Source organism: Mustelus asterias, chromosome 20 (genome assembly GCF_964213995.1).
Source record: "Mustelus asterias chromosome 20, sMusAst1.hap1.1, whole genome shotgun sequence".
NCBI lineage: Eukaryota > Metazoa > Chordata > Chondrichthyes > Carcharhiniformes > Triakidae > Mustelus > Mustelus asterias.
In genome coordinates this window covers 67,061,570-67,088,423 of record NC_135820.1, presented here as the reverse complement: position 1 = coordinate 67,088,423, position 26,854 = coordinate 67,061,570, and the positions used below count along the sequence as shown (strand labels likewise).

At 44.8% G+C, this 26,854-nt stretch overlaps 1 protein-coding gene across 1 annotated transcript; it reads right to left on the bottom strand.

The window, feature by feature from the left end:
• Positions 1-231: 231 nt before the first annotated feature.
• On the bottom strand, positions 232-20,874 carry slc2a10 (solute carrier family 2 member 10). Its single transcript, XM_078236159.1, has 6 exons — positions 20,817-20,874; positions 15,816-15,897; positions 9,363-10,787; positions 6,510-6,632; positions 3,438-3,573; positions 232-1,576 (listed from the first exon to the last, which is right to left on the bottom strand). The coding sequence occupies exons 2-6, from the start codon at positions 15,841-15,843 to the stop codon at positions 1,486-1,488; spliced, it is 1,803 nt and encodes a 600-aa protein (XP_078092285.1). The 5' UTR covers positions 15,844-15,897; positions 20,817-20,874; the 3' UTR covers positions 232-1,485.
• Positions 20,875-26,854: the final 5,980 nt, after the last annotated feature.

The window sequence follows — 26,854 nt, the reverse complement described above, 5'->3', positions numbered from 1 at the left end:
ACTTGACACTGAACCGCATCAGGCGGTATTAGGCGGCCCACTGACCAAAAGCTTGGTCAAGGAGGTAGGTTTTAAAGGAGTGTCTTGCAACAGGAAGTTGAAGTCAAGGGGGCGGAGAGGTTTAGAGAAGGAATTCCAGAGCTTATGGCCTTGGCTCTGGGAGGATGGAGTTAGTGGTCGGGGTGCAAAGATTGTGGTGAGGTCTGAAGTACACAAACCAATAACAAGAATATACCAAAAGCAGAAATGTAAAATTTACCAGAGCACAATACAACAGCAAAGTAACCACACATTGATTTAACTCGCATTGGTCTGTGCACAGATCAATCCAAAACGTTAAAATATGAACATACAAACCACACATTCATCCTGCTAAAAAAACCCAAATAAATAAATAGTATTGCACAATATTAAATGCTTTTTACTCTCATTTGAGAGTATTAGCTGAGTAGTCAAATAAGTCAAAAAAAAAGGTTGAATTATCTATGGGTCCATCGTCATGCCTCTCTGTTGCTTCATGTAATGCCCAAAGTGCCAGGATTCAATTTCTGCTTCTTGTTCATTTTTATATTGTTTCAAAATTTCACAGCCATGATTAAACCTGGAGGCAAAGCAGAGACTGACTGCACCAACACACTGTGCCACTGAGCACCAGGTTACAGGCAATTCCCCTCAGGATGAGCTCCATGTAGCGGCCTGACTGTCACGTGGTTCCAGTAAGTGGTGGCCATGTACTTCCCAACAGGAAGCGACAATCATTTTGAGGTCACCTGTTCACACCTCAAATTCTGCGACTTTGGGATAAGATCTGAAAGTTGTGCGATGCACGTCCTCTCAGTTTTCGAGTCATGCTGCATCAGTTTGAAAGGGGCTTAAAGAAAATGATAAATCAATAGGTCAGGATGCATCGTCCATAACTCTCAGTTGTACAAGTATAGCTGGCACTATGAACAATAGTCTCTGGAAACCTGAAGTAAATTAAAGGTCATATCTCCCTCAAGAAAAAAAATCTTTAAACAAAATGTCACAGAAAGGTTTTGTTTCTTCTCCCTTCATCACTTTGTTTGGCCTCTCTGTGACAGAATGTTGCCTTAATCAAAGGGCAGGGTAAAGCAGCAACATCAAGTTACAACCCGTTGCTAGGCCTCTGCTAATGTTGTTCATGACTAGACAGTTAGGAAGTTCATGAGCTACATGAGTGCCTCGGATTGATCCATTCTCCCAACGCTCCTCCCTTTCTGTTGGGAAATACTTGCACTCTGCTACTTTGCATGTCGGCGTAATGCTGTCTCTGGTAGAATGTCCAGAGTACAGCGAGGAATGAAGACAATTGACATAAAGGATCAGACTCTTCCTTCAGACTCTTCTGGGATATTGCTTTCAATGCGTTGTTAAAACTCCAACACCTTCAAGACTCAATTTCAAAGAACCATTCAAATTAGTGTTATCGCATTTGGAGTCTGTAACAATAAAAATCTGGAATGTCTAAAATAAGAAACTGTCAACCCGTTTGTAACGAGGCGTGGATGCTCCTCTTCTGCTGATTCTCGGACAGCAGCACCTCACTTCTGAGACCCTAGAAAATAAGTACAGCTAAGATGTGAAATGCAACTTTTGTGAAAGAATTAACCATTTACTGGAGGCTAATGTTCTCAGTTCCAACCTCTGGTGTATAATTAGCCACATTACAGACCAGGAACCAAGAGTGTTAAAACCTCTGAACATGAATAACCCTATGCACCAAACTTTTAATGTATCTCTAAGGTTGTTTAACAATTTTTCTCCTTTCTTTCCAAAGATATTCCTAATTTATGTTGGCTCAATCAGTGCCAGATGATTCGCTGGAGAGAAACATGCTGGTTTTCTCGCCGGAAACAACATTCTGCCAGTTTTTGGTAAGATTTTGCCCACCATGGTCTAAAGAGATAATATAGCAGTAATCCAGGCAGTGTGCAGACAATATGGAACCCATTATTACATCCATTACAGAAATCTCACACAAACTGCGACATCCACATGTTGTGATTTTCTACAGCCAGGGACAATGAAAACTTGGATCTTCCCAATCAAACGTTAAACTTTAAAACTCAACGCTCTCACTCTTGATCGCAACCAGTTTTGGAAGACCTATGCATTGGGAACTAGTGGAGCTTTTACTAACACAATTGGGGGTACTGTTTACTGGGAAAGTAAAAATGTACCCTTAGACTCAGTCTCAGTGTAGGACACAGAGTATAATGAGATGAATATAAATATAATCCAAGTGTCCTATGTGAAAGCCATTGTGTAGTAGCATTTGAACCTCCAACTGAATTTAATTGGATATTACAGCTTTAACCCAGGCCGAAGAGCTCCATGGGGATCAGTTAGCTCAGTTGGTCAAATGCTGGGATGTGCTGAAGAAAATGTCAACAGTACGGTTTCAATCTCTACATTGGCTGAAGTCATTCTTAGGCCCTGTATTGTCCAACAGTAATATCATGGCATGAGCCGTAATTAGCAACCTTTGGACAATGAGGATGCTGCATAGAAGGAGAAGGCCCCTGTAGGAGCTGGTGAGTGATCCAAAATAACACCTGCTTATTCTGAATTCAGGATATGTACCAGTGAATGCAATAATAAGACAAGGGGCAGCATGGTGGCACAGTGGTTAGCACTGCTGCCTCACAGTGCCAGGGACCCAGGTTCGATTCCCAGCTTGGGTCACTGTCTGTGTGGAGTCTGCACATTTTCCGTGTCTGCATGGGTTTCCTCTGGGTGCTCCGGTTCCCTCCCACAGTCTGAAAGACGTGCTGGCTAGGTGCATTGACTCAAACAGGGACTGGAGTGTGGCGACAAGGGAAATTTCACAGTAACTTCATTGCAGTGTTAGTGTAAGCCGACTTGTGACTAATAAATAAACTTTTTTTAAAACTTTGATGCTTGTTCTTGAAACACATTCTCCCTCCAGTTCTATTACATAACAATTTCATGCAGCATTTTTTCAAAGCCTTGGCTTCTTTTTAAATTGAAGATTAGATGGGGCGGCACAGTGATTAGCACTGCTGCCTCACAGCACCAGAGACCCGGGTTGGATTCTCAGCTTGCGTGAGGAGTTTGCACATTCTCCTCCTGTCTGCGTGGGTTTCCTCCGGGTGCTCTGGTTTCAGATGCGTGGGTTAGGTGGATTGGCTATGCTAAATTGACCCTAGTTCGGGGGGATTAGTAGGGTAAATATGTAGGGTTACAGGGATAGGGTGGGATTGAAAGACGTGCTGGTTAGGTGCATTGACCCAAACAGGCGCCAGAGTGTGGCGACTAGGGGAATTTCACAGTAACTTCATTGCAGTGTTAATGTAAGCCTTGTGACTAATAAATAAATAAACTAAAACTGTTGTTGGTGCAGGTTTGATGGGCCAAATGGCCTCCCTCTGTACTGTAGGGATTCTATTATTTACCTTCTAGCAGAAAACTGTCTGTCGATCTCGTCCAGTGATTGTCCCTTGGTCTCAGGCAGGTAAAGACATATGAAAGCGACTGAAGCGAACCCTACCACTCCATAGAATAGGAATGTCCCAAAGAGTCCAATTGTTTCTGAACAAAGAGTAAGAAATGTTCATTTTCAGGTGTGGGGTTTTTCAATGTTAATATTGGCCTCCGCCCAAGAGCTCCCCCTCTTGAGTTACTTAACTGCAATGAAAGCTTGGTGTCACTCTACTGTCACACAAAACATTTAGGCACTTCACCAGCTAGTAATTCTTCTTTTTCCTTCTTTCTTTGCACAGACAAGGCAACTCTTGTTCTGAACAGGTCGGGACAGTGACCACATCACTTCTGTGCCAACAGTGGGCACTTATCATATTCCTCTTTGAAAATCAGAAACATCCAGCCTGTGTTTGTCTCCCATTCCTTTGTTCTCTCTCTGACAGCACTTTTTGTTTTATTCATTTCTGGGATGTAGGTATCACTGGTTAGGCCAGCATTTATTGTCCATCCCTAATTGTCCTTGACAAGACAGTTGTGAGCTGCCTTCCAGAACTGCTACAGTCCATGTGTTGTGGGTATACTCACAGTGCTGTTAAAGAAGGAGTTCTACAATTTTGAACCAGCAACAATGAAGTAACAACACTATATTTCCAAGTCAGGGTGGTGAGTGACTTGGTGTGGGGGGTGTTGGAATTCCAGGGATCTGTTACTCTTGTCCTTCTAGATGGTAGTGGTTGTGGGTTTGGAAGGTGCTGTCTAAGGAGGCCTAGTGAGTTCCTGCAGTGCATATATATTAACGATCTAGATGACGGGACTGGGAGCATTCTGGCCAAGTTTGCCGATGATACAAAGATAGGTGGAGGGGCAGGTAGTATTGAGGAGGTGGGGAGGCTGCAGAAAGATTTAGACAGTTTAGGAGAGTGGTCCAAGAAGTGGCTGATGAAATTCAACGTGGGCAAGTGCGAGGTCGTACACTTTGGAAAAAAGAATAGAGGCATGGACTATTTTCTAAACGGTGACAAAATTCATAATGCTAAAGTGCAAAGGGACTTGGGAGTCCTAGTCCAGGATTCTCTAAAGGTAAACTTGCAGGTTGAGTCCGTAATTAAGAAAGCAAATGTAATGTTGTCATTTATCTCAAGAGGCTTGGAATACAAAAGCAGGGATGTACTTCTGAGGCTTTATAAAGCACTGGTTAGGCCCCATTTGGAGTACTGTGAGCAATTTTGGGCCCCACACCTCAGGAAGGACATACTGGCACTGGAGCGGGTCCAGCGGAGATTCACACGGATGATCCCAGGAATGGTAGGCCTGACATACGATGAACGTCTGAGGATCGTGGGATTATATTCATTGGAGTTTAGGAGGTTGAGGGGAGATCTGATAGAAACTTACAAGATAATGAACGGCTTAGATAGGATGGACGTAGGGAAGTTGTTTCCATTAGCAGGGGAGACTAGGACGCGGGGGCACAGCCTTAGAATAAAAGGGAGTCACTTTAGAACAGAGATGAGGAGAAATTTCTTCAGCCAGAGAGTGGTGGGTCTGTGGAATTCATTGCCACAGAGGGCTGTGGAGGCCGAGACGTTGAGCGTCTTCAAGACAGAAATTGATAAATTCTTGATTTCTCGAGGAATTAAGGGCTATGGGGAGAGAGCGGGTAAATGGAGTTGAAATCAACCATGATTGAATGGTGGAGTGGACTCGATGGGCCGAATGGCCTTACTTCCGCTCCTATGTCTTATGGTCTATGGTCTTATCTTATAGATGGTACATACTGCTGCCACTGTGTGTTGGTGATGGAGGGAGCAAATGTTTGTTGGGTGCCAAACAAGTGGACTGCTTGTTGGCAAGTTTCTTGAGTGTTGTTGGAGCTGCGCCCATCTAGGCAAGCGGAGAGCATTGCATCACACTCCTGACTTGTGCCTTGTAGATGGTGGATAGGCTTTTGGGAGTCAGGAAGTGAGTTACTCACCACAGGATTCCTAACCTCTGAGCTACTCTTGGAGCCATTGCGTTGATACGGCTAGTCCAGTTCAGTTTTTGGTCAATAGTAACCCCAGGATATTGATATTGGGAGATCAAGTAATGGTAATGCCTTTGAATGTCACCGGCCGATGGTTAGATTCTCTCTTGTTGGAGATGGTCATTGCCTGGCACTTATGTGACACAAATGTTACTTTCCACTTGTCAGCCCAGCCTGCATATTATCCAGGTCTTGTTGTATTTGGACATGAACTGCTTCAGTGTCTGAATCATCATGATTAACAGTGAACACTGTGCAAACTTCAGCGAACATGCTCAGTGCTGGCCATATGATGAAAGGAAGGCCATTGATGAGGAAACTGAGGATGATTGGGCCTAGATCAAAATTGAGCAATTTAAACCTTCGAACATAGAAAGAAGTATGCATCCTCTCAATTGATAAAAGTGCCAATTTTGATGAGATAATATGCTAATTTCAAAGAATGCGGTCCAACATTCCTCCCTTAGTCAAAAGGACTCATCATTTGCATCTGCTGTCTGTGGAAATTTGCTGCTGCAGAATGCTGCTGTATTTGCCTCAGTAACAGTAGTCACTGCACTCCATATGTAGTTATTTACTCTAAAATAATCTTTGGAGTTTTTTTAAATTCATTTGTGGGACATGGACGTTGCTGGCAAGGCCAACATTTATTGCCCATTGAGCTGAGTTGCTTGCTAGGCCATTTCAAAGGGCAGTTGAGAGTCAAACACATTGCTCTGTGCCTGTAGTCACATGTAGGCCAGACTGGGTAAGGATTGTAGATTTATTTTCCTAAAGGACATTAGTGAACCAGATGGGTTTTTCCGACAATCAGCGACGGTTTCATGGTCATCAGTAGATTCTTAATGCCAGATATTTTTATTGAATTCAAATTCCACCATCTGCTGTGGCGGAATTCGAACCCGGGTCATTAGCTGAGTTTCTGGATTAATGGTCTAGCGATAATATCACTAGGCTATCGCTGATATTCTGACATAATAAGGTCAAAGACAAACCCAATTATTCTTCTCTTACTTACCAATTACATCCAGGAATGTGACAGTGACGATAATATTCGCCACCCAGTTGAAGCTGCTGGAGAATGCAAACGCTCGTCCTCGAATGCCCGCAGGGAATATCTCACTCAGAACCAACCACGTCACTGAAATATTAGAGCAATCTGTCAAGTTTGTGATACTGTTACAGCCATTGTGGCCTTGTGTAGATTTTATCACAGATAGATCAGGCCGTGAGGGAACAGAAAAGACAGATTTAAACAAATAAATTTGTAGTTTGTTTGGAATCTCAAATATTATTCCACTCCCCAACTCCCTCTGCTGGTATATGTTTTTTTCCCCTGAGCAGCTTTAAGAATTATTTTTACTCAATGAGTTGTTTGACAGTTGTCATATAGAGATGTTAACAACCTGGAGCTGAGGGCCTCCGCCCAACCTCACCCAACAATCACACCTTCCTCCACCCCCACCCTGCACACCCAACCCCCCCCGCCGCACATCCGACCCCCAGCAAACCCTACCTGACCTCCCTTTCATTCCCTTTCCCATTCACAAAAGCCACACCAGGCCACAGTTATCATTGCAGTGACCTTTATAAATTGGACTTACTACCTTTTTTTTTTGTTTTGTAACACTTGTTCACACACAACTCTTTATCTGAAAGTCACCTTGGTGTCCCAAACTTGGAGAGGGTCAGAAAGACAATAATGGAGGGAAAGTTTGAGAATTGCTGATCTATTGTGAAGAAAGATGTTGTTATTTTTACTATTTTAGGGGTTCATTGTGGTATTCTGTGAGGGAGGCAGGCGCGCGCGTGTGTGTGTGTGTGTGAGTGCACGCGTGTATGCATGTGCGTGTGTGCGCATGAATAGCTTGCCTAGAGACCCTCAATCAGGAGGATTGGAAAAAAGAGTTCGGACAAAGGATTGTTGAAAAATAACAAAGATATTAACTTAACCCTTTCTTAACTACAGAACCACACTGCTAAAAACGGATTCTTGGCATGAGAATTTTTGATAAGAAGATGACTATGGATACAATTTCCAGCTCTACAATAAACACGACAACTTATCACATACGTCAGATCATCATGACGAAGGCAGAAAGTGCAAGGAGCAACAAAGATTTGGTCAAGCTCAGAATTTCCACTTCAGGCACAGAGCGTGAGATTTGAAAGTGCTACAACCCGGGGAGAGAGTGTGGGTACGAGATCAGCAGAAACAAGGCATTGAAATAGATAGAGTTCTACAACTGAGGTCGTAAAGAATTAAGGCGGACCAGGCAAATATGAGAATGAACCCAAGAGCCTTGATATGGTTGGGAAGGAAACCAGTGGAGCCTTAGACTTATTATTTAGATTTGGAGGGATACAAGGAACTAGAAACAAATAGAAATTCTACAAACACCCAAATGATGAGAGAGTGCAGTTTGCCCCTCAACCACAAAATGAAATCCGCACAAGATCAGGTCAAGACTCCACAGAGACTAACCCTATGAAGTCTGAGACTTTGGGGGAAGATGCAGAGTAAAAGGTTAACACCAGGAGCACCTAGTACAGATGTTAACTATGATGCAATGTTACATGACTAAGAGACTGAGATCTGGTGAGAAGCAGAACTACAAATTCTGTGTAGATTACAGAGGTGTACGGCACAATGGCACAGTGGTTAGTACAGCGCCTGGGACCCGGGTTTGATTACCAGCTTGGGTCACTGTCTGTGTGGAGTCTGCATGTTCTCCCCATGTCTGCGTGAGTTCCCTCCGGGTCTGTGTGAGTTCCCTCCGGATGTTCCGGTTTCCTCCCACAGTCCAAAAGACATGCTGGTTAGGTGCATTGGCCATGCTAAATTCTCCCTCGGTGTACCCAAACATGCGCCGGAGTGGGGCGACTAGGGGATTTTCACGGTAACTTCATTGTAGTGTTAATGTACGCCTACTTGTGACATTAATAAATAAACTTTAAAAAACCTCAATGTACATGGATCTGTAAATAAACAAGAAGGGTTTTAATGGATAACAGTCTATGGTATCATTCTTAGGCTAACAGACAAACCTTAAAGAAAACCAAGACAAAACTCATTACAGAAGGAAAGGGAGTAAGTTTGGTTAATATGAAGTTAAACTGTTAATTTAGTTTCCAATAATAGGTATTTCAACAATGTCATGCAGCCATGCCAGTAAGCAGTCCTCATCCTCAACTATTCCGAAAAGTCAGCACTGATACTGCAAGACTGCAAATCGATTAAGTTCATCACAGTGAATGTCCTTTATAAACATTTTTGATAGTGCAGGATTCTACCTTCTCTGGTGTGGATGACAGCCAAATCCCTCTCTGCTCCATCGTTTTCAACAAGCTAGACATTCTGCAACTTAAGAACATTGGGTGGCACGGTGGCACAGCTGCCTCACAGATCCCAGGGACCTGGGTATGATTCCCGGCTTGGGTCACTGTCTGTATGGAGTTTGCATGTTCTCCCATGTCTGTGTGGGTTTCCTCCGAGTGCTCCGGTTTCCTCCCACAGACTGAAAGACATGCTGGTTCGGGGCATTGACCCAAACAGGTGCCGAAGTGTGGCGACTAGGGGAATTTCACAGTAACTTGATTGCAGTGTTAATGTAAGCCTTACTTGTGACTAATAAATAAACTTTAAAAAGGTTAGGTGCATCGGCCATGCTAAATTGCCCCTTAGTGTCCTGGGATGCATAGGTTAGAGGGGTTAGCGGGATAAATATGTGGGGTTGCGGGGCTAGGGCCTGGGTGAGATTGTTGTTGGTGCAGACCCAATGGACCAAATGGCCTCTCCTGGACTGTAGGGATTCTAAGTTCTAATCCCAGCTTATAACTACAGAATCAATAGAAATAGTATTGCACTTACTTGGACCAAACCCAATTGAATAAGCGCTGACAAAGGCCATCATACTAAAGAGTGTAATCCAATTTAAAGCCAAATGTCTGGAGGTTTGAGTCGAGCTTACTGAAGTTTCTTTCAGGTGATTCCTTGTTTTCTTTGAATGGAAGCTTTCATCTGAAGTGTACATGTTATTTAAAGAGTCCACTGCGCTGAGGGAATGACTTGTCTGCTCGCTGGACAAGCTGTTGTTCGCTCCTACTTCAAAGGCTAGATGTCGTTTGCCCTGGACAGATGAGGCCAAAGTTCGACTCATGTTGAGTGAATTTCCATTGGTGAATGTTGGATCTGTTTGCCAAAGAATTGGTTTGGAGGAAGTCACGCTGGAATTTACCATCTGATTTGATCCATTAACCTGGGCTTTGAGTCTGCAGCTGGTGTGGGATGCCACAGTGACACCCTGGCTTGAGAAGGCGATCACAGTGACTGACACGGACATTACAATGCAGCCGCCAATTAGCAGTGTTCGTCTTCCAACTTTGTCAGTGCATACCATGGCTACTACAGTCGTGATGACTTTGACTGTTCCCAGTCCTACCGAAGCCAGAACTGCCGAGGCATTGCTTTGAAATCCCACCGACCGAAAAATGGTTGAGGCGTAGTACAGCACATTGGGCTGGCCAGTGAACTGCTGTGACAGCACTAAACCCAGTGCCACCAGAAATCTGGCCCTCATGTTGTCTTTGGAACGAAATAAGTCAAAGAAACTGTACTGGCGGCTGGTTCCCTGAGCTAAATCCACATCCTCCGAGTCGGGATTGTCATTCTCTCCATTCTGTAACTGCAGCAGAACTTTCTGTGAATCATCACCTTGGCTCTTGACCCTCTGCGCCATTGAGGGGAGGAGGAGAACACTGATGCCCTGGAAAGCCGCTGGGCCAATGGCCAAACCAAACATGTATTTCCATCCATTTCCTATATCCGACCAGGCATAATTCAAGACGTAGGCGCTCAGAATGCCAAACGTGATCCCAACTTCATAAAGAGACACCATCTTGCCTCTGTGACTGGGGCTGACTATTTCGGAAACGTAGATGCAACAGGCCGTGGAGGAAATGGCCATGGCAAACCCAACAGTCATCCGGCCACAGACTAGCAGTGTGAATGAGGAGGACAGTAAGAGGATGCTACTTCCAACACAAATCAATGCCGCACTAAGAACAATTGAGTTTCTTCGCCCATGATAATCAATGGCTATCCCTCCAACCAAGGAGGCAAAGAAAGCCCCAATCAGAAGGGCGCTGACCAGTATTTCTTGCTGCAAGCAGCTAAGACTGAAGACTTCCTTGAGCTGCAACAAAGCACCCGAGATGATTCCCAATTCATATCCAAAAATCAGTCCTCCGAGAAGTGCCACTGTCGATGACAGCAGCAGCACATGCGCAAGCCGGCCTGAAATATAATGCAAACATTCATAAAATGCTGACCATCAGATCTCACCCAAAGCCTTAACAGATAGCCACTGAATAATGAAGGATAGAACTGGAACCAATCTTTACACACTTTTATTAACAGAAATACACATCATAAGCATAGGCTTCCAAACCCACCCACCAAAGTTTCTGTCTGTTCCTACTTCCCACAAGGAAGTCCCTAGTTAATGTCCACCATCTGCATACAACTGAACACCTTGATTTGGATCCCCATGTTCCTTTAAAGGCCTTTGGAGAGGTCACTTAAAGTACTATCGGATAACATGAACAACAATTTGTATTTATATAGCACACAAATATACGGTGGCACAGTGGTTAGCACTGCTGCCTCACAGCTTCAGGGACCCGGGCTCAAATCTGGCCTTGGGTGACTGTGTGGAATCTGCACGTTCTCTCTGTGTCTGCGTGGGTTTACTCCGGGTGCTCCGGTTTCTTCCCACACTCCAAAAATTTGCAGGTTAGGTGAATTGGCTAAGTTGCCCCTTAGTTTTCCAAGGTGTGTAGGTTCTTTGGATTAGCCTCGGGAAATGTGTGGGGATAGAGCGGGGGAGAGGGCCTGGGTAAGATACTCTTTCAGAGAGTCGGTGCAGGCTCGATGGGCCAAATGGCCTCTTCTGCAATGTAGTGATTCTATGATTCATATTTAACACAATAAAGCATCCCAACATAAGAGCCTTATAAAGCAAAGTTTAACACTGAAATACATAAGGTTTTAGATCAAATAACCAAAAGCTTAGTCAAATGTTATAGAGGAAAGAGAGGTAGAGGGGTTTAGGGAGGAAATCCCAGAACTTAAGGCCATGTCAGCTGAAGGCAGTCACCAGTGGTGGACTGATTAGAAATTGGGTTTGCTCAGAAAACCTCAGGAACTCTCAGAGGGTTGCGGGGATGCAGGAGGGGTTAGGCCACAGAGGTACTTGAAAACAAGGATTAGAATGATAAAATTAAAGAGTTGCCTACAATTATGACCAGAATGTGGGAAGTGACTGAGGAACATCACTCCCATTGAGAGATATTTCATGGCCTTCGCAATACGCAAATATGAGGAGGTCAAATGCAAGGGGATTTGAAGGATATGTGCTGCTCAAACACAAGAAAGTGATTAGCTGGTAATACAATGCACTTACGTACAACTTTCAACAATATGGGAAACTAAGCCACATCGTGACTGAGGTTTTTCTTTTTTTTTAATGCATTTGTGGGACATGGACGTCGTTGGCTGGCCAGCATTTATTGCCCTTGGACAGTTGAGAGTCAACCACATTGCTGTGGCTCTGGAGTCACATGTCAGCCAGACCAGGTAAGGATGCCAGATTTCCTTCCCTAAAGGACATTAGTGAACCAGTTGGGTTTCTCCCGACAATCAACAATGATTTCATGGTCGTCAGTAGATTCTTAATTCCAGATATTTTTTATTGAATTCAAATTCTACCACCTGTCGAGGTGGGATTCAAATCCAGGTCCCCAGAACATTAGCTGAGTTTTTGGATTAATAGTCTAGCGATAACACCACTAGGCCATCTCCTCCCCTCATTGTGTTTACAAAGGGTACAGGTCAAAGTTAGGTTTCAGAGCACAGTTAAGGTCATGTTGTGTTCAGAGGTCGAATTCACTGATCCTGTGATGTTGGACTCTCCACTTAATTCAGTTCAGTGGAACTGCCAGATTCCCCTGGTAAACTACTAAAAACACAGAATCGTATCTCGAGGTGAATGTGAAACAGTAACTTGAATTGGTGGTGTATAAAACTGCAATCAGAACAACATAGGAATTGCGTAAACTTCCAACTGGTCCAAATGTTTGTCTCTAATCATTGACACTAACGTAGCAAATTGAGGTGTTTCTCTTCCAATGCTAGGGTCATGATGTGGAGATGCCGGCGTTGGACTGGGGTAAACACAGTAAGAGTTTTAACAACATCAGGTTAAAGTCCAACAGGTTTATTTGGTAGCAAATACCATTAGCTTTCGGAGCACTGCTCCTTCGAAAGGAGCAGCGCTCCAAAAGCTAATGGTATTTGCTACCAAATAAACCTGTTGGACTTTAACCTGTTGTTGTTAAAACTCTTACAATGCTAGGGTCCACAGAGGTTCGTGTTAAAGAAATGGCAAAAATGCGTCAGCAACATTCTCTGCCCTGCGGATAAATAGTTTATTAGCATCAAAAATTTATTTGCAAATGAACTAATAACCAATGCTTCAAATGAAGAACCTTTTATATATACAGGAATGAAACAAAAATGTGTAAACAAAGTTCCGGCAGATCCACCGCAGAGGCAATACGACTTCCAGCTCCCCTCATTATCTCTGCTGCATGACAATGTGTACACTAGACAAATGAAGTTCATAGAATTCTACAGTGCCGAGGGAGGCCCATCGAGTCCGCACCGACCACAATCCCACCCAGGCCCTATTCCCGTAACCCCTCATACTTACCATGCTAATCCCCCTGACACTAGGGTTAATTTAGCATGGCCAATCAACCTAACCAGCACATCTTTGGATTGTGGAAGGAAACCGGAGGAAACCCACGCAGACACGGCGAGAATGTGCAGACTCCACACAGACAGTGACCCCGAAGCCGGAATCGAACCAGGGTCCCTGACGCTGTGAGGCAACAGTGCTAACCACTGTGCCACCCTCACCACAAGATGAAGAATGGTGCTGGCAAGAGAAAATTTACGCTCGGGTGAGATGCCACTTAACTCACCTTTGTTCTAAGGGTTGATCTGTATCCATAAGCAAGCTGTCAGCACAAAGCGACAAATTCAAACAAGAAGGAGTTGAAGAGGGAGACAGCATGCAGTAAAGGAACTGAGCTCCTCTGCTCAGCGCCATGTACAGCAGGTACGAGTCCAGCAGCTTTAGCCGGAGTGGACTCCCCGCCGCGTATTCCTGAGAAACGCGGATGAGCACCGGCAACACCAAACCGTGCGTCATTACAGAGACATTTTATTGAGCCTCGGTGGCATATTGCTATTATTTTCCACTGGATCTTGTGAAAGTTCCCTCAGTGCCTGAGGCCATCTGTGTGGCTGAGCCGGGTAACCATGCGTGTGACGATGGACTGAATGGCCTCCTTCTCCGCTGCAACAATTCTGCAATTCTGTAACACTAATAGAGTTATCGGCAATGCCAGCAGAGGTCAAGGAGCAGGTAAATGGAAAACCTGGGGAAGGTAGATCATTGACAGCAATCAACGACCTTTTGACCTGGGATATTTTCCTTGTTGGACGCAGTGATGCCTACTCTACCTGCCAGCCCACAGTTACCCTGTATGTCAACAACATAATCTGATTACATCCTTTTCTATTGACGGCACAGCTACAAGTGAGTGGATGGATGGAACTGGGTCTCACTGATCGAACAGTGGAGATGGAGTTATGATGTGCTGCTGCTGCCTTTCAAACCTGTGGGCCCTAATCTAGCTCCACATGCCGTACGGCCCAGGCTGGATCATGAGCAGGGGGTTTAACTCCTGTCTACTCCTGTGGAATCACAAAGCTTTCAGCCTCAAACTCCATGAGGCATCAACATCAGTGAGATGCTGTCACCTCCACACACTGAAGTTGTGCTCCACTGCCACTTTTGACAGGCTTCATGTTGGCATCAAACTGCCAGAAAAGGATGGCTGCTGTCTTGACCCACATTTCAGGAGAGCGTGTATTCACAAGCTGTACTGGCCTAACACAGGAAGGGAAGTCAGAACCCTGAGACATGATAGCAGATATTCCTATCAGGACTTTTTGTAGCCAAGTGTGAGCACCCATCAAGCAGCACTCTCTGCGTTCATGGTGTCACTTTTTGCCACATGCACTTTGCCACTCTGCAGACCTCAGGCGGAAGACATCCTCGTCGTCCAAACCATTTGTACTGCTGGTCACAGGATGTGGGAACACTGCGGTCCCAGAAAACAGTCGTATCATCCAAACCTGTCCTTCACCCTCAACTCAGAGAGGTCCGCTCAGATGTCCACTTCCCCAGGTATGAATAAAGGAGAGGCTAGACCATTGCTCAGCACATCTGCCACTTTCTGATGACTCCTCCAGAGACACTCTCTCAGCAGTGGTGCCCTAATCCTACACCCATGCAACAGGTTGTACCTGCCTATCGTGTGAAGTAAGGGACTAGTTGCTACTAGAATTGGATAGAGTGCAAACGCCCCACCTGCCACTGCTCGTCCCACCTATGAAATGAGCACATGGATACTGGAAAGCACAATCATTACAATATCTGCTGCACAACTATCTTTCTTTATTGCCACACTAACTGCCAGAAAGGCACAGTATTCAGTGCACACTGAACACGCCCAGTGTTGCATGTCTCACATTTCAGGGATCAGCAAGGATAGACTTCTCCTAGATCAACAACCTCAAGGAGGCAAGGGCAGGTAATATTGATGTGCTTTAACAATGTTCCAGGTGTCTTTTCCATAGATGAGTGAATCAATAATCACTGACACCACCCTGGAGCAAAGGAGAGTGCAGCAGGAGAGTCATTCCCACTCCTCATCAAAACATTTACATCACAACAGCATCTTCTCCGGGAGCAGGCTGCCTCCAGTACAGCATCTGACTCTGGCAGTGAAGGCAGAATAGGGGAATGTTTAATTTCAACACATGATCCAGTTGAAGTTAAATGTACAGATGCAGCTGCCTTATCCCCATGAGTCACCAGCAGCACCATAGAATGCTTGTTTTATTTATTAGTGTCACAAGTAGGCTTATATTAACATTTATATATCCTCCCACAGTCCGAAAGACGCGCTGGTTAGGTGCATTGGCCATGCTAAATTCTTCCTCAGTGTACCCGAACAGCCGCCGGAATGTGGCGACTAGGGGATTTTCATAGTAACTTCATGTAATGTGCTAATGTAAGCCTACTTGCGACGCTAATAAATAAATTTTTTAAAAAGATTAGATGTTGAGGTTTAAAAAAATCAAATATAGTGAAAAGAAGCCCAAGAGACGTTCAATTTCGCAACTCACCCATCTCCCCACAAGAGCAAAACCACATTACTCTTCAAAATCAATCAGTGATCTAGTTTCCCGTACAGCATCCGATCTTTCTCTGGGAAAAGACGAACAGTACACATCATTAGTACTTAGAATCAGTATGTAATTTCCTATTGTAAATCGGCTTTAACCAAGCTGTTTTTCTATGACTTATTGCTCTTTTCCTTCAGCTGCTCCATGCTGACAGCAATTGAACACAAGGGAAAATGAAGGTTAGCAAATGACGTGCTAGGAACCACTTGAAACCTCTTGAGGAACATCAAAGAGATTTGTAGCCAAGGCAACTAGTGGACTCAATAGCCAGAGTTCCATCAAAACATCCAGGGGACAGAGAGAGACAGTAGGTTATTAAAATAGGCTTGTTCATTGTGATATACACTGGTCACATTATTGAGGGTGGGATCAGTATGTATTGTTATGGTGTAATGTCCATCATCCCCTGCTATTGCTGGGTAGCAAGATTATAGTTTCCATAGAAACTCATGTGAGCAAATAGGTTGGCATGGTTATCCAAGGACCAATCGAGCGTTAAGGCTTGGTTGATTTGGTCATCTAATTTGGATAATTAATGATCGGTAATTATTACCCAATATTCTTCATGGTGAAATGGCCACCCAGACCGTAGGTTGTCATTTTTAAAAAGTACATCCAAATGTCATTTCTTGAATAAAATGAGAATAGTAAACCAAAATTAGTACATTATATCATAAATATGCAGGGTATTCCATAAATAACAAGATGGAGATCAGGAGGCAGGTACATCTCACTCACACACTGGGAGGTAGAGAGACTGGCACATCACCCACACACTGGGGTATGGAGAAGCTGGTACATCTCACCCACACACTGGGAGATGTTGAGTTTGGTACATCGCACCCATACACTGGGAGATGGAGAGATTGGTACATCTTATCCACACACTGGTAGATTGAGAGACTGGTACATCTCACCCCCACATTGGGAGATAGAGAGATTGGTACATCTCATCCACACACTGGGAAATGGAGAGACTGGTACATCTCACCCACACACTGGGAAATAGAGAGACTGGTACATCTCACCCACACACTGGGAGGTAGAGAGGCTGGTACATCACCCACACACACACTAGGAGATGGTGAGGCTGGTACATCTCACCCACACACTGGGAGATGGAGAGATTGGTACATCTCATCCACACACTGGGAGACGGAGAGATTGGTACATCACCCACACACACACTAGGAAATGGAGAGGCTGGTACATCTCATCCACACACTGGGAGATAGAGAGACTGGTACGTCTCACCCACCCACTGGGAGATGTTGAGTTTGGTACATCTCTCCCACACATTGGGAGATGTTGAGTTTGGTACATCTCACCCACACACTGGGAGATGGAGAGACTGGTACATCTCTCCCACACATTGGAGATGGAGAGACTGGTACATCTCACCCACACACTGGGAGATGGAGTGGTTGGCACATCTCACCCACACACTGGGGGATGGAGAAGCTGGTACACCCCTATCATTGCAAATCGGGGATTTGTATATGTAGCTTATTCCCCTGATGAGTTTCTGGTTCCCACAGTAACAGGGTAAACAGCAAACTGCAATACAATGTGGTGAAAGAAACAGCTAAAACAATTTGAATGAAAATTGTAACTTAACTAATTGATTTAGTGGTAATGGTTTTGATTTGGTATGATGTTGAAGAATGCTGTAAAAGTGGGCAATGTTGTATAATGCTAAAAGTAGTAGCAAAAGGATATTCAAAATGAACCTCTGGGAGAAAGGAACTTTGTCTTGAAGGAGTAAGGTTGGGGATTAAAGAATGAAAGATTTTCTCTGAAAACTATTGCTCTGTTATACGCATTTAAAATGCAGCAAGGCTCAGCATGGATAGCCTTGTTTTATCCTCCCACCCATTCATCCCCACCACCACCACACACCACCCCGCCGCCCCCCCCCCCCCCCCCCCCCCCCCAAGTCATCAGAACCATCTTGCTGGTATGAGGAACTATTGGAGAATTCCTAGTTCTACAGCAACTGGTATTTCACTGGAACCAGCAGGAAAGCCCCTAGACTGGCTCATCTAAAATCCTTCATGACGTGAAACAAAGAACAATACAGCACAGGAACAGGCCCTTCGGCCCTCCAAGCCTGCGCCGCTCATGTGCCCAACTAGACCATGTGTTTGTATCCCTCTATTCCCAGTCTGTTCATGTGGCTATCTAGATAAGTCTTAAACGATCCCAGCGTGTCCGCCTCAATCACCTTGCTTGGCAGTGCATTCCAGGCCCCCACCACCCTCTGTGTAAAATACGTCCCCCTGACATCTGTGTTGAACCTTGCCCCCCCTCACCTTGAACCTGTGAAAAGCCTAACCTCAGCTAATCTTCACTTCCTCTTTAAAAATAAACACCATTGGAGCAAGATGCCAGGGTCATTTATCCTACAGGAGAGGCAGTGAAGCAGTCACGTAACCTTGATCTTGAAATCATAACACAATGGATGGTCACAGGCATCGTGTGACAATGGAGGGTGTAACCATTTGCCTCATTCTTTACATTGTCGAATTTTGCTTACTGATAGCATTCCCACTAACAGAGATTGAACTCGCCTGCTGTGCCAAGGGAATGCTGCACGAAGGAGGGCTGCACCGTCCGAGGGAGGGTGCCAAGGGAACGCTATGCCGTCTGAGATGGTACACTCACCCACATACTGGGAGCAGTGCTAAAGAAGTGCCAGACTGACCAAGTTGGCAGTGCCAAGTGAGCACTGCACTGAGGAAGTGCCATACTGCATGAGCAGCAGTGCCAAGGGAATGCCACACCAATGGACAGGCACTCTCCAAGGGCAATGTGAAGGGAGCAGTGCACTGTCTAAGGGTCAGTTCTAAAAAAACACTGCACTGTCGAAGGGGTACTGAAGGAGTGCTGCACCGTCAGAGGGAACGTGCTGAGGAGAAATTTCGTCACCCAGAGGGTGGTGAATGTGTAGAATTTACTATCACAGAATGTCATTGAGGCCAAAACATTGTCTGATTTCAAGAAGAAATTAGATATAGCTTTAGGGGCTAAAGGGATCAAGGGATATGGTGATACGGGGGCGGGGGGGGGGGCAGTTAATCCAGTTAAATTCAATGATCAGCCATGATCAAAATGAATGGCGGAGCAGGGTTGAAGGGCCAAATAGCCTACTCCTACTTCTAGTTTCTCTGTCAGAGGGACAGTACTGAGAGAGTGCTGCCCTGTCAGAGAGACAGTACTGAGGGAGTGCTACATTGTCAGAGGGACAGTGCTGAGGGAGAGCTGCACTATCAGAGGGACCTTTGGTGGTTGTAACCGATCCCTGCGTCTCTACTCCAATGAGTAGGGGAGCTCTCCTTGGTATCCTGGTCAATATTTATCCCTCAACCAACATCACAATGATAGGTCATCATGTTGCTGTATTACTGTTGGCATGACAAATTGACTTAGTGTTGCCTCCATTACAACGTGAGCTACAATTCAAAATGGGGTTTAATTAGCCGTGAAGAACTGTGCCGTGTTCTGAGGTCATAAAGGGCGCTTTATAAATGCAAATCCTTCCTTCTTACACAAAAAAAGACAAAAGTGATCCAAGGTCTGGTTTAATTAAGATCGATTGAACACCAAAGAAGGATTATTTCCCCTTCATTTATATAAAGAGCCCTCTCAGACACCACTCACCATCCAGCTCTGAAAGAGGGGCAGCATGGTGATTGGGGCAGCATGGTGGCACAGTGGTTAGCACTGTTGCCTTACAGTGCCAGGGACCCAGGTTCGATTCCTGGCTTGGGTGACTGTGCAGAGTCTGCACATTCTCCCTGTATCTGCGTGGGTTTCCTCCCACAGTCCGAAAGACATGCTGATTAGCCACATTGGTCATGCTAAATTCCCCCTCAGTGTACCCGAACAGGTGCCAGAGTGTGGCGACTAGGGGATTTTCACAGTAACTTCATTGTAAGCTTACTTGTGACATTAATAAAAAAACTTAAACTTAAGATGTGCTGGGGAGGTTGATTGGCCATGCTAAATTGCTCCTTAGTGTCAGGGGGATTAGTGGGTAAATGTGTGGGGTTGTGGGGATAGGGCCTGGGTGGGATTGTTGTCGGTGCAGACTCAATGGGCCAAATGGCCTCCTTCTGCACTGTAGGAATTCTATGATTCGATGGACAATAAACCAAATACCCTAGCTGTTGCCAACACCACCCCCACCCCTCCCCCCCCAGTCTGGAGACAGCCACAATTTCAAAGATTCCGCCCTGGAACAAGCAGTGTCTGGGTGTGATGCCCTTCGTGATCGAACAGCCTGCGAACACTTTGCTGCCTGGGGAGGGGGGATATTACACATGCTGAAATAATCGCTCAGAAGACTTGTTCAGGATGTTCAACAACGCAAACAGCAGCAAGTAGCAAATAAAAAAGTTGAGAGGAATGGGTACAGAGTTCAGTCCTAATCATTCAGAAACCTGGATCTTTTCAACGTGTTGCTGCATTGTTTGAAACTGGAGCCTCCTTACCAAGTAAATATTTATGATAAATACATTTTGTGTACGTCCCATTAACAGTTTAACCCTCATCTTAAAAGTTTTTTTTAAAAACACTCTAATAATGCAGTTGTTTGCTATAGTTAACAATATCACACTCGTTTTCAGAATCATTGCTTCAGTTCTGCTGGAATATTCATCAAATTAGACAGAAATCTCCATCTGCTGATTCTTGCAAGACGCCACACATTTTAGAAGAGATAAACAGATCTGGGGTTTTTTGTTGTTGGGAGTACAGGGTTCCTGTAAAATTGTGGCCTAATTGGTATTTTCTTGTGAGCGCTGCTCCTTTCCGTTACATTAACAATTCGCTCACTTGCAAGTATTGAGTTTCTCCCGAGGTTGTCTACTTTCACCTCTGCCTTCAAAGCAAACAAAGCCGAGAGAGTACTTTTCGAATGAATTACAGGAAAAGTGATACCGTTACATTGTGCTGAGGTTCAGCCTCTTGCGGAATGTGCGGTCCCCGCGAAGTCGACGTGGCAAAAGAATTTAAACTGAGAGAGCGAAGAACTTACTCAGTGAGTTGTGGCTGCCAATTACACCGGGAGGCCACCAGAGAGCGGCAGACACCGCCTTTACCACTCGGAGTCCGCTTGAAATTGCCCAACCCTTGTTAATGACTGGGGATGCTGGAAATCTGAAATCAAAGGCAGAAAAAATGCTGGGAGTACTCAGCAGGTCTTGACAGCATCTGTGGAGAGAGAAACAGAGTAAATGGGCAGGATTTTCCGGCTGCGCTCGCCCCAAGGCTGGAGATTTCCGCCCGAGTTCAACGGACCTTTGAATGATCCACCGAATTTTCTGTCCCGTCCGCTACGATTCCCAGCGCGGCGGCGGGATGGGAAAATTCCACCCAATGTTTCAGCAGAGTGGTTAGCACTGCCGCTTCGCAGCGCCAGGGACCCGGGTTCAATTCCAGCCTCGGGTGACTGTGTGGAGTTTGCACGTTCTCCCCGTATCTGCGTTTCCTCCGGGTGCTCCGGTTTCCTCCCACACTCCAAAGATGTGCAGGTTAGATGGATTGGTCATGTTTTATTGCCCCTTAGTGTCAGGGGGATTTGCAGGGTAAATATGTGGGATTACGGGGATATAACCCGGACATCCTCTCTTCCACCTTCTTCCGACGGGAAAAAGATACAAAAGTCTGAGGTCACGTACCAACCGACTCAAGAACAGCTTCTTCTCTGCTGCTGTCAGACTTTTGAATGGACTTACCTTGCATTAAGTTGATCTTTCTCTACACCCTTGCTATGACTGTAACATTACATTCTGCACTCTCTCGTTTCCTTCTCTATGAACGATATGTTTTGTCTGTATAGCGCACAAGAAACAATACTTTTCACTGTATGTTAATACATGTGACAATAATAAATCAAATCAAATATAGGGCCTGCGAGGAATTGTTGTCGGTACAGGTTCGATGGGCCGAATGGCCTCCTTCTGCACAGTAGGGATTCTATGAAGATATGACATTTCTTCAGTAGCAAAATACTTCCAAAATGTTGGAATCTGAAACAAAAACAGAGAAAACTGGAGAACTCAGCAGATCTGGCAGCCTCCCTAGGGAGCGATGTTTCACGTCCATATGACCATTCTTGAGAACAAAAGAGAAGGAAAAGATGTGGTTATATATAACAGGGGAGTGACACTGGTTGGCTTGGACCATTGGGCAACCTGTGACCCAGGGGCCACATGCGGCCCATTTGAGTTCTGAGTGCGGCCCACAAGACATTTTGCTGACCATTGCTCACCTGCAGGTTTGCCACATTCTGTGGATTTCCATCCATGTAGTTTTTTTTCCTGCCGGTATGATTGAAGTGATTCACACATAAAGCAAGGGCATGTGAACTGAGGTGCGTGCTGATTGCTCACAACATTGACTGTGAGAGCCATGCGCTCCCTCTGCGTCCAAGGTGTAAATATTTTTTTTTTACCATTTGAAGTCAATGATAGTTCTATTAACATACGAACGATTAAGCATTTTCTATAACTTGTTATGAAATATTCGGCGGGTATTAAATGTATTTAATCTTATTCATGGCGTTCTGGTTAGTGAACAAGTTTGATTTCAATGCTGCGGCCCGCTGATGAAGGAGGATCACTCATGAGCATCACTGGTTTAGACCCTAAGGCTAAATTAAGCTACCTCACTCCCATGTGTTGAATAATGATAACGTATGCTCTTACTGATGTGAAAATGGGCCAGCAACTTGTGGTGAGAAAGTGATATCCTGTGAACTGCGAACCCATACAATTAACGGAATTATTTGTGCCACTCCGCTGTTAAGACCATAAGACATAGGAGCAGAATTAGGCCACTCGGCCCATCAAGTCTGCTCCGCCATTCAATCATGGCTGATATTTTTCTCATCCCCATTCTCCTGCCTTTTCCCCGTAACCCCTGATCCCCTTATTAATCAAGAACCTATCTATCTCTGTCTTAAAGACACTCAATGACCTGGCCTCCACAGCCTTCTGCGGCAAAGAGTTCCACAGATTCACCACTCTCTGGCTGAAGAAATTCCTCCTCATCTCTGTTTTAAAGGATCGTCCCTTTAGCCTGAGGTTGTGCCCTCTGGTTCTAGTTTTTCCTACTAGTGGAAACATCCTCTCCACGTCCACTCTATCCAGGCCTTGCAGTATCCGTTAGCTTTGCAGAATCCCTATGTATTGCATGAAGTTGCTGCATTGGCACATTCCTTGCCCATTAAACTCTCCTCTGAAAGTTAAGTTGAATAATTAACTCTCAGAACCTCCCAAAGCAGTTTACAGATGAGTAAGTTTTTTTTTTGAAACGTAGTCACTGGTGTAACACAGCGAAAGGTGGTCGCCAATTTGCCCACTGCAAGAAGCGACATGCCAATCACCAAGTTATGTGTTTACAGTGATATTGGTTGAGGTTACACCAGGGATAACACTCCGGCATTTCTTCAAACTAGTGCCTTGGGATCTTTTGCATCCACATGTTGGGATAGATGTAGTTTAACACCTCGTCTGAAAGATGGTGCAGCACCCTCCCAGTACGGGCACTGGGAGGGGCAGCCTAGATAATATGTTCCCGTCTCTGGAATGGAACCCACAATCTTCTGACTCGGAGAAAGAAACTGAGGAATGTGTTTACTTTTGATCTAAACATTAACACCTATAAATTATTTGATCTAAGGATGAAACTATGTTCAAATACTTTGGTCTCACAAGAGTAACCTGGAATTATATTTTAACCAGCTTTGGATCTGATCTTTGCTGAAGATAAAAGTGTACCTCCCTTTGTGATCAGTGCGGTGGATTGACTTGGATCTGCAAACTTTGTCTTATTCCTGTTCCAATTTTCTTTCTTTTACTTTCGCTGTTTAAAAGCCAAGGAAGATCAAAGACGTTCTCTCTTCAGCAACAAAGAACAGGACTACCAAAGTACTTTAGTAAAATAAGAATAACAGTTCTGAGCACAAAATGACACCAGGCGATAAAATGAGAGTCTTACATTTATGTAGCTGCGATTGCTCTTGGAGATGTAGATTGGGTGAATGCGTTGCGTTCCCTCAAATCCAGACATGTGTGTGTGTGTGTGTCCTTATGCTGCTCCTTCACCTACAGATGCTTACTGTACTCCCAGCTTTACATTCTTGTGTACAGAAGTATTGATGGGTGTTTCCTCGTCTGGCAGAGCTAAAAGGGTGGACTCTGTCAGCACAGAGCTAGAGTTGAAACTGCAACGCAACACATACACCACAAGATACAAAAATAACAGCTTGTGTTTATATACTGCCTTTAATGTCTTAAAATATGTAATCCTTGTAACTAAAAATTATCTTTTGAACAGAATTAACCCTCAATACAATTCTGCAGAGCTTCTGGGCTGCACGGTGGCACAGCGGTTAGCATTGCTGCCTCACAGTGCCAGGGACCCGGGTTCAATTCTGGTCCTCGTGTCTGTGTAGGTTTCCTCCGGGTGCTCCGGTTTCCTCCCACCATCCAATGATGTGTAGGTTAGGTGGATTGGCCATGCCAAATTGCCTCCTAGTGTCACAAGATGCATCAATTAAGTGGATTAGCCATGGTAAATGTGCAGAGACTTTAACCTGGTGTTGTTAAACTTCTTAAATGTGCAGAGATACAGGGATAGGGCTGGGGATGGGCCTGGGTAAGATGTGAGTCGGTGCAGACTCGATGGGCTGAATGGCTTCCTTCTGCACTGTAGGGATTCTATGGCTCTATGGTATTGCTCCTTCTGCATGTTGAAGTACACTGTATACTACACAGACTTTTCTCTTGTACAATGCAAAGGAATCTCAGGCAAGGTGTTTTGAATGACCTCTACACTGACGATCTCCAACCTCCCCCACTGCTGAGTCCCATCGTTGTCAAAACATATCATGGCGGACTTTCAGGTGACTTTTAAACTGCTAGCTGTAATGGTAGTTTTGATGAACATTGAAGATTTCATAACATTATTCAAAGAACACTGGGTTTCTCCTTGGGTTCCTTGGGCAACCAATAATACCTCCAAAAAAAACAGACTAACTGGCCACTCCTTGCTATTTCTGTGACATTACATGGTGCACAATGACTCGGCTGCTTGTCAACATAATAACAGTGATTGCATTTCAATGTGATTCATTTTCTGTTAAGCGCTCTGCAATACTTCCGAGAGCAAGCTTAGTATGAAACAGACGAGTATCAACGGTACTTGGCAAAAGTACCACAGCACAAGTGGAGAGCAGAGCGAACACAGGACCGAGTGTAGTGTTAGCAAAGCTCCAAAGTAAGGAACTGGCTGCAAGTGCGATTTCTCTGGTAATTATTTCTCAAGCTGGAATTTAATTTGACGTCTAAAAATTTGACTTGGAGCTTTAAAAAAAAAACTGTAAAAGAAACTTCAAGCTTGTTCAGCTGCCTGGTTATCAGGAACTGCCTGGCGGTTAACTGTTAATTAACTGGAAGTGGGTTAACCCGAATAGGTGCTAGTTACTGTGAGCAGGAGGCTGAGTTAGCAGTTGTAACTTGAGTGTCTGCCATGAGCTCTGTGTAAGTAAACAGTATTCAGCTGAAAAGAGAGACATGTTACTGAAGCTTTTCATCTGGCACTCATCAGGACAAACACAAGAATGCCAAATTTCAAACAACCACAACAATTTATACTAAAGAAAAAGGGGTGCCGATTGGTTGGCAAGTTGACTTTCAAGACGGGAAGCTTCAGCAATATTACTCTTTTTTTCCACAATATTTGAGTTCTGTACCACCAAGCCACTTCAAAGAGCATTTACTGCCGCAAAGAGTAAACAACGTAAAGGTGAAAGCAGAACAGAGTGCAGAGTTAACAGAGCGATACCGTCCAGGACTTGCTGCAGAGGAAAACGAGGTGCTGCTTTTTCTTCATTTTCTTTTACCCTCCGGTTACTCGTATCAGACGTTGAGAGCGGTAAGTGGTAGTTTACTGCAAGTTAGTCTGTGGGAAAAAAAACAACAAACTAAAAACAAGATATGAATAATTAAAACTATGGCAGAACAGGTTGTGTGCCTAAAGTAAAAAGTTTATTTATTAGTCACGAGTAAGGCTCACATTAACACTGCAATGAAGTTACTGTGAAATTCCCCTAGTCGCCACACTCCGGCGCCTGTTCAGGTCAATGCACCTAACCAGCACATCTTTCAGACTGTGGGAGGAAACCGGAGCACCCGGAGGAAACCCACTCAGGCATGGGGAGAATGTGCAGACTCCACACAGACAGTGACCCAAGCCAGGGATCGAACCTGCGTCCCTGGAGCTGTGAGGCAGCAGTGCTAACCACTGTGCCACCGTGCCGCCGTGTGTGTGTGTGTGCGAGTCCGTGTTTGGACTCCAGTATGTGGGAGTTTGTGGACAGTGGAACTCTACCGAGTGAACACATCTGCAGTGGGTGTCTTCATCTCGAATTGTTGAGCTGGACTGTGAATTGGAGACATCCTTAGGTATAAGGAAGGCAAAGCATTATCTGAACAGTTTGCTCCAGATTTTGTTCGCTCACACCTCTTGGAGAGGTACAGGTTCAGAACGGAGTCGGTGTGACCAGTTGTGCACAGAGTAAGGAAAACCCAAGTGAAATGGAGAAAAAGGAATCACAGAAATTGATCCGATCCAACTGGTGCAATGTATTTACTACCTGAGAGGATAAGAATGAAAATAGTTGGAGGCGCAGCTAGAATGTGGATTGTGGTATTTTGGAGCAGGAGGCTGTCCAAAGGGAAGAGGAAAGGAAACCTCATGTTGGAGGGGGATTCAATAATAAGGGGGAGCACCAGCTGCCAGAGCGAGGGAGTTGCCAACCACAGAGCTGAGGACCAAGGTTAGTTTTAGTTTAATTTCATGAACTTTGGATCATTTGAATTTTTTTTTCATGACACACTTGGGGGATCCTCACAGCACACCAGTTGGGAACCACTGGTGTAGATAATGGTCCAAAAACAAACAGAAGGGAA

Excerpts from the sequence above, each read along its gene's own strand:
- slc2a10 (XM_078236159.1), bottom strand. The coding sequence starts at position 15,843 with ATGTGGTTTTGCTCTTGTGGGGAGATGG. Across the intron at positions 10,788-15,815 it reads TTGCTCTTGTGGGGAGATGG|GCCGGCTTGCGCATGTGCTG; the intron begins GTGAGTTGCGAA and ends ATTATATTTCAG. Across the intron at positions 1,577-3,437 it reads AGACAGTTTTCTGCTAGAAG|GGTCTCAGAAGTGAGGTGCT; the intron begins GTAAATAATAGA and ends CTTATTTTCTAG.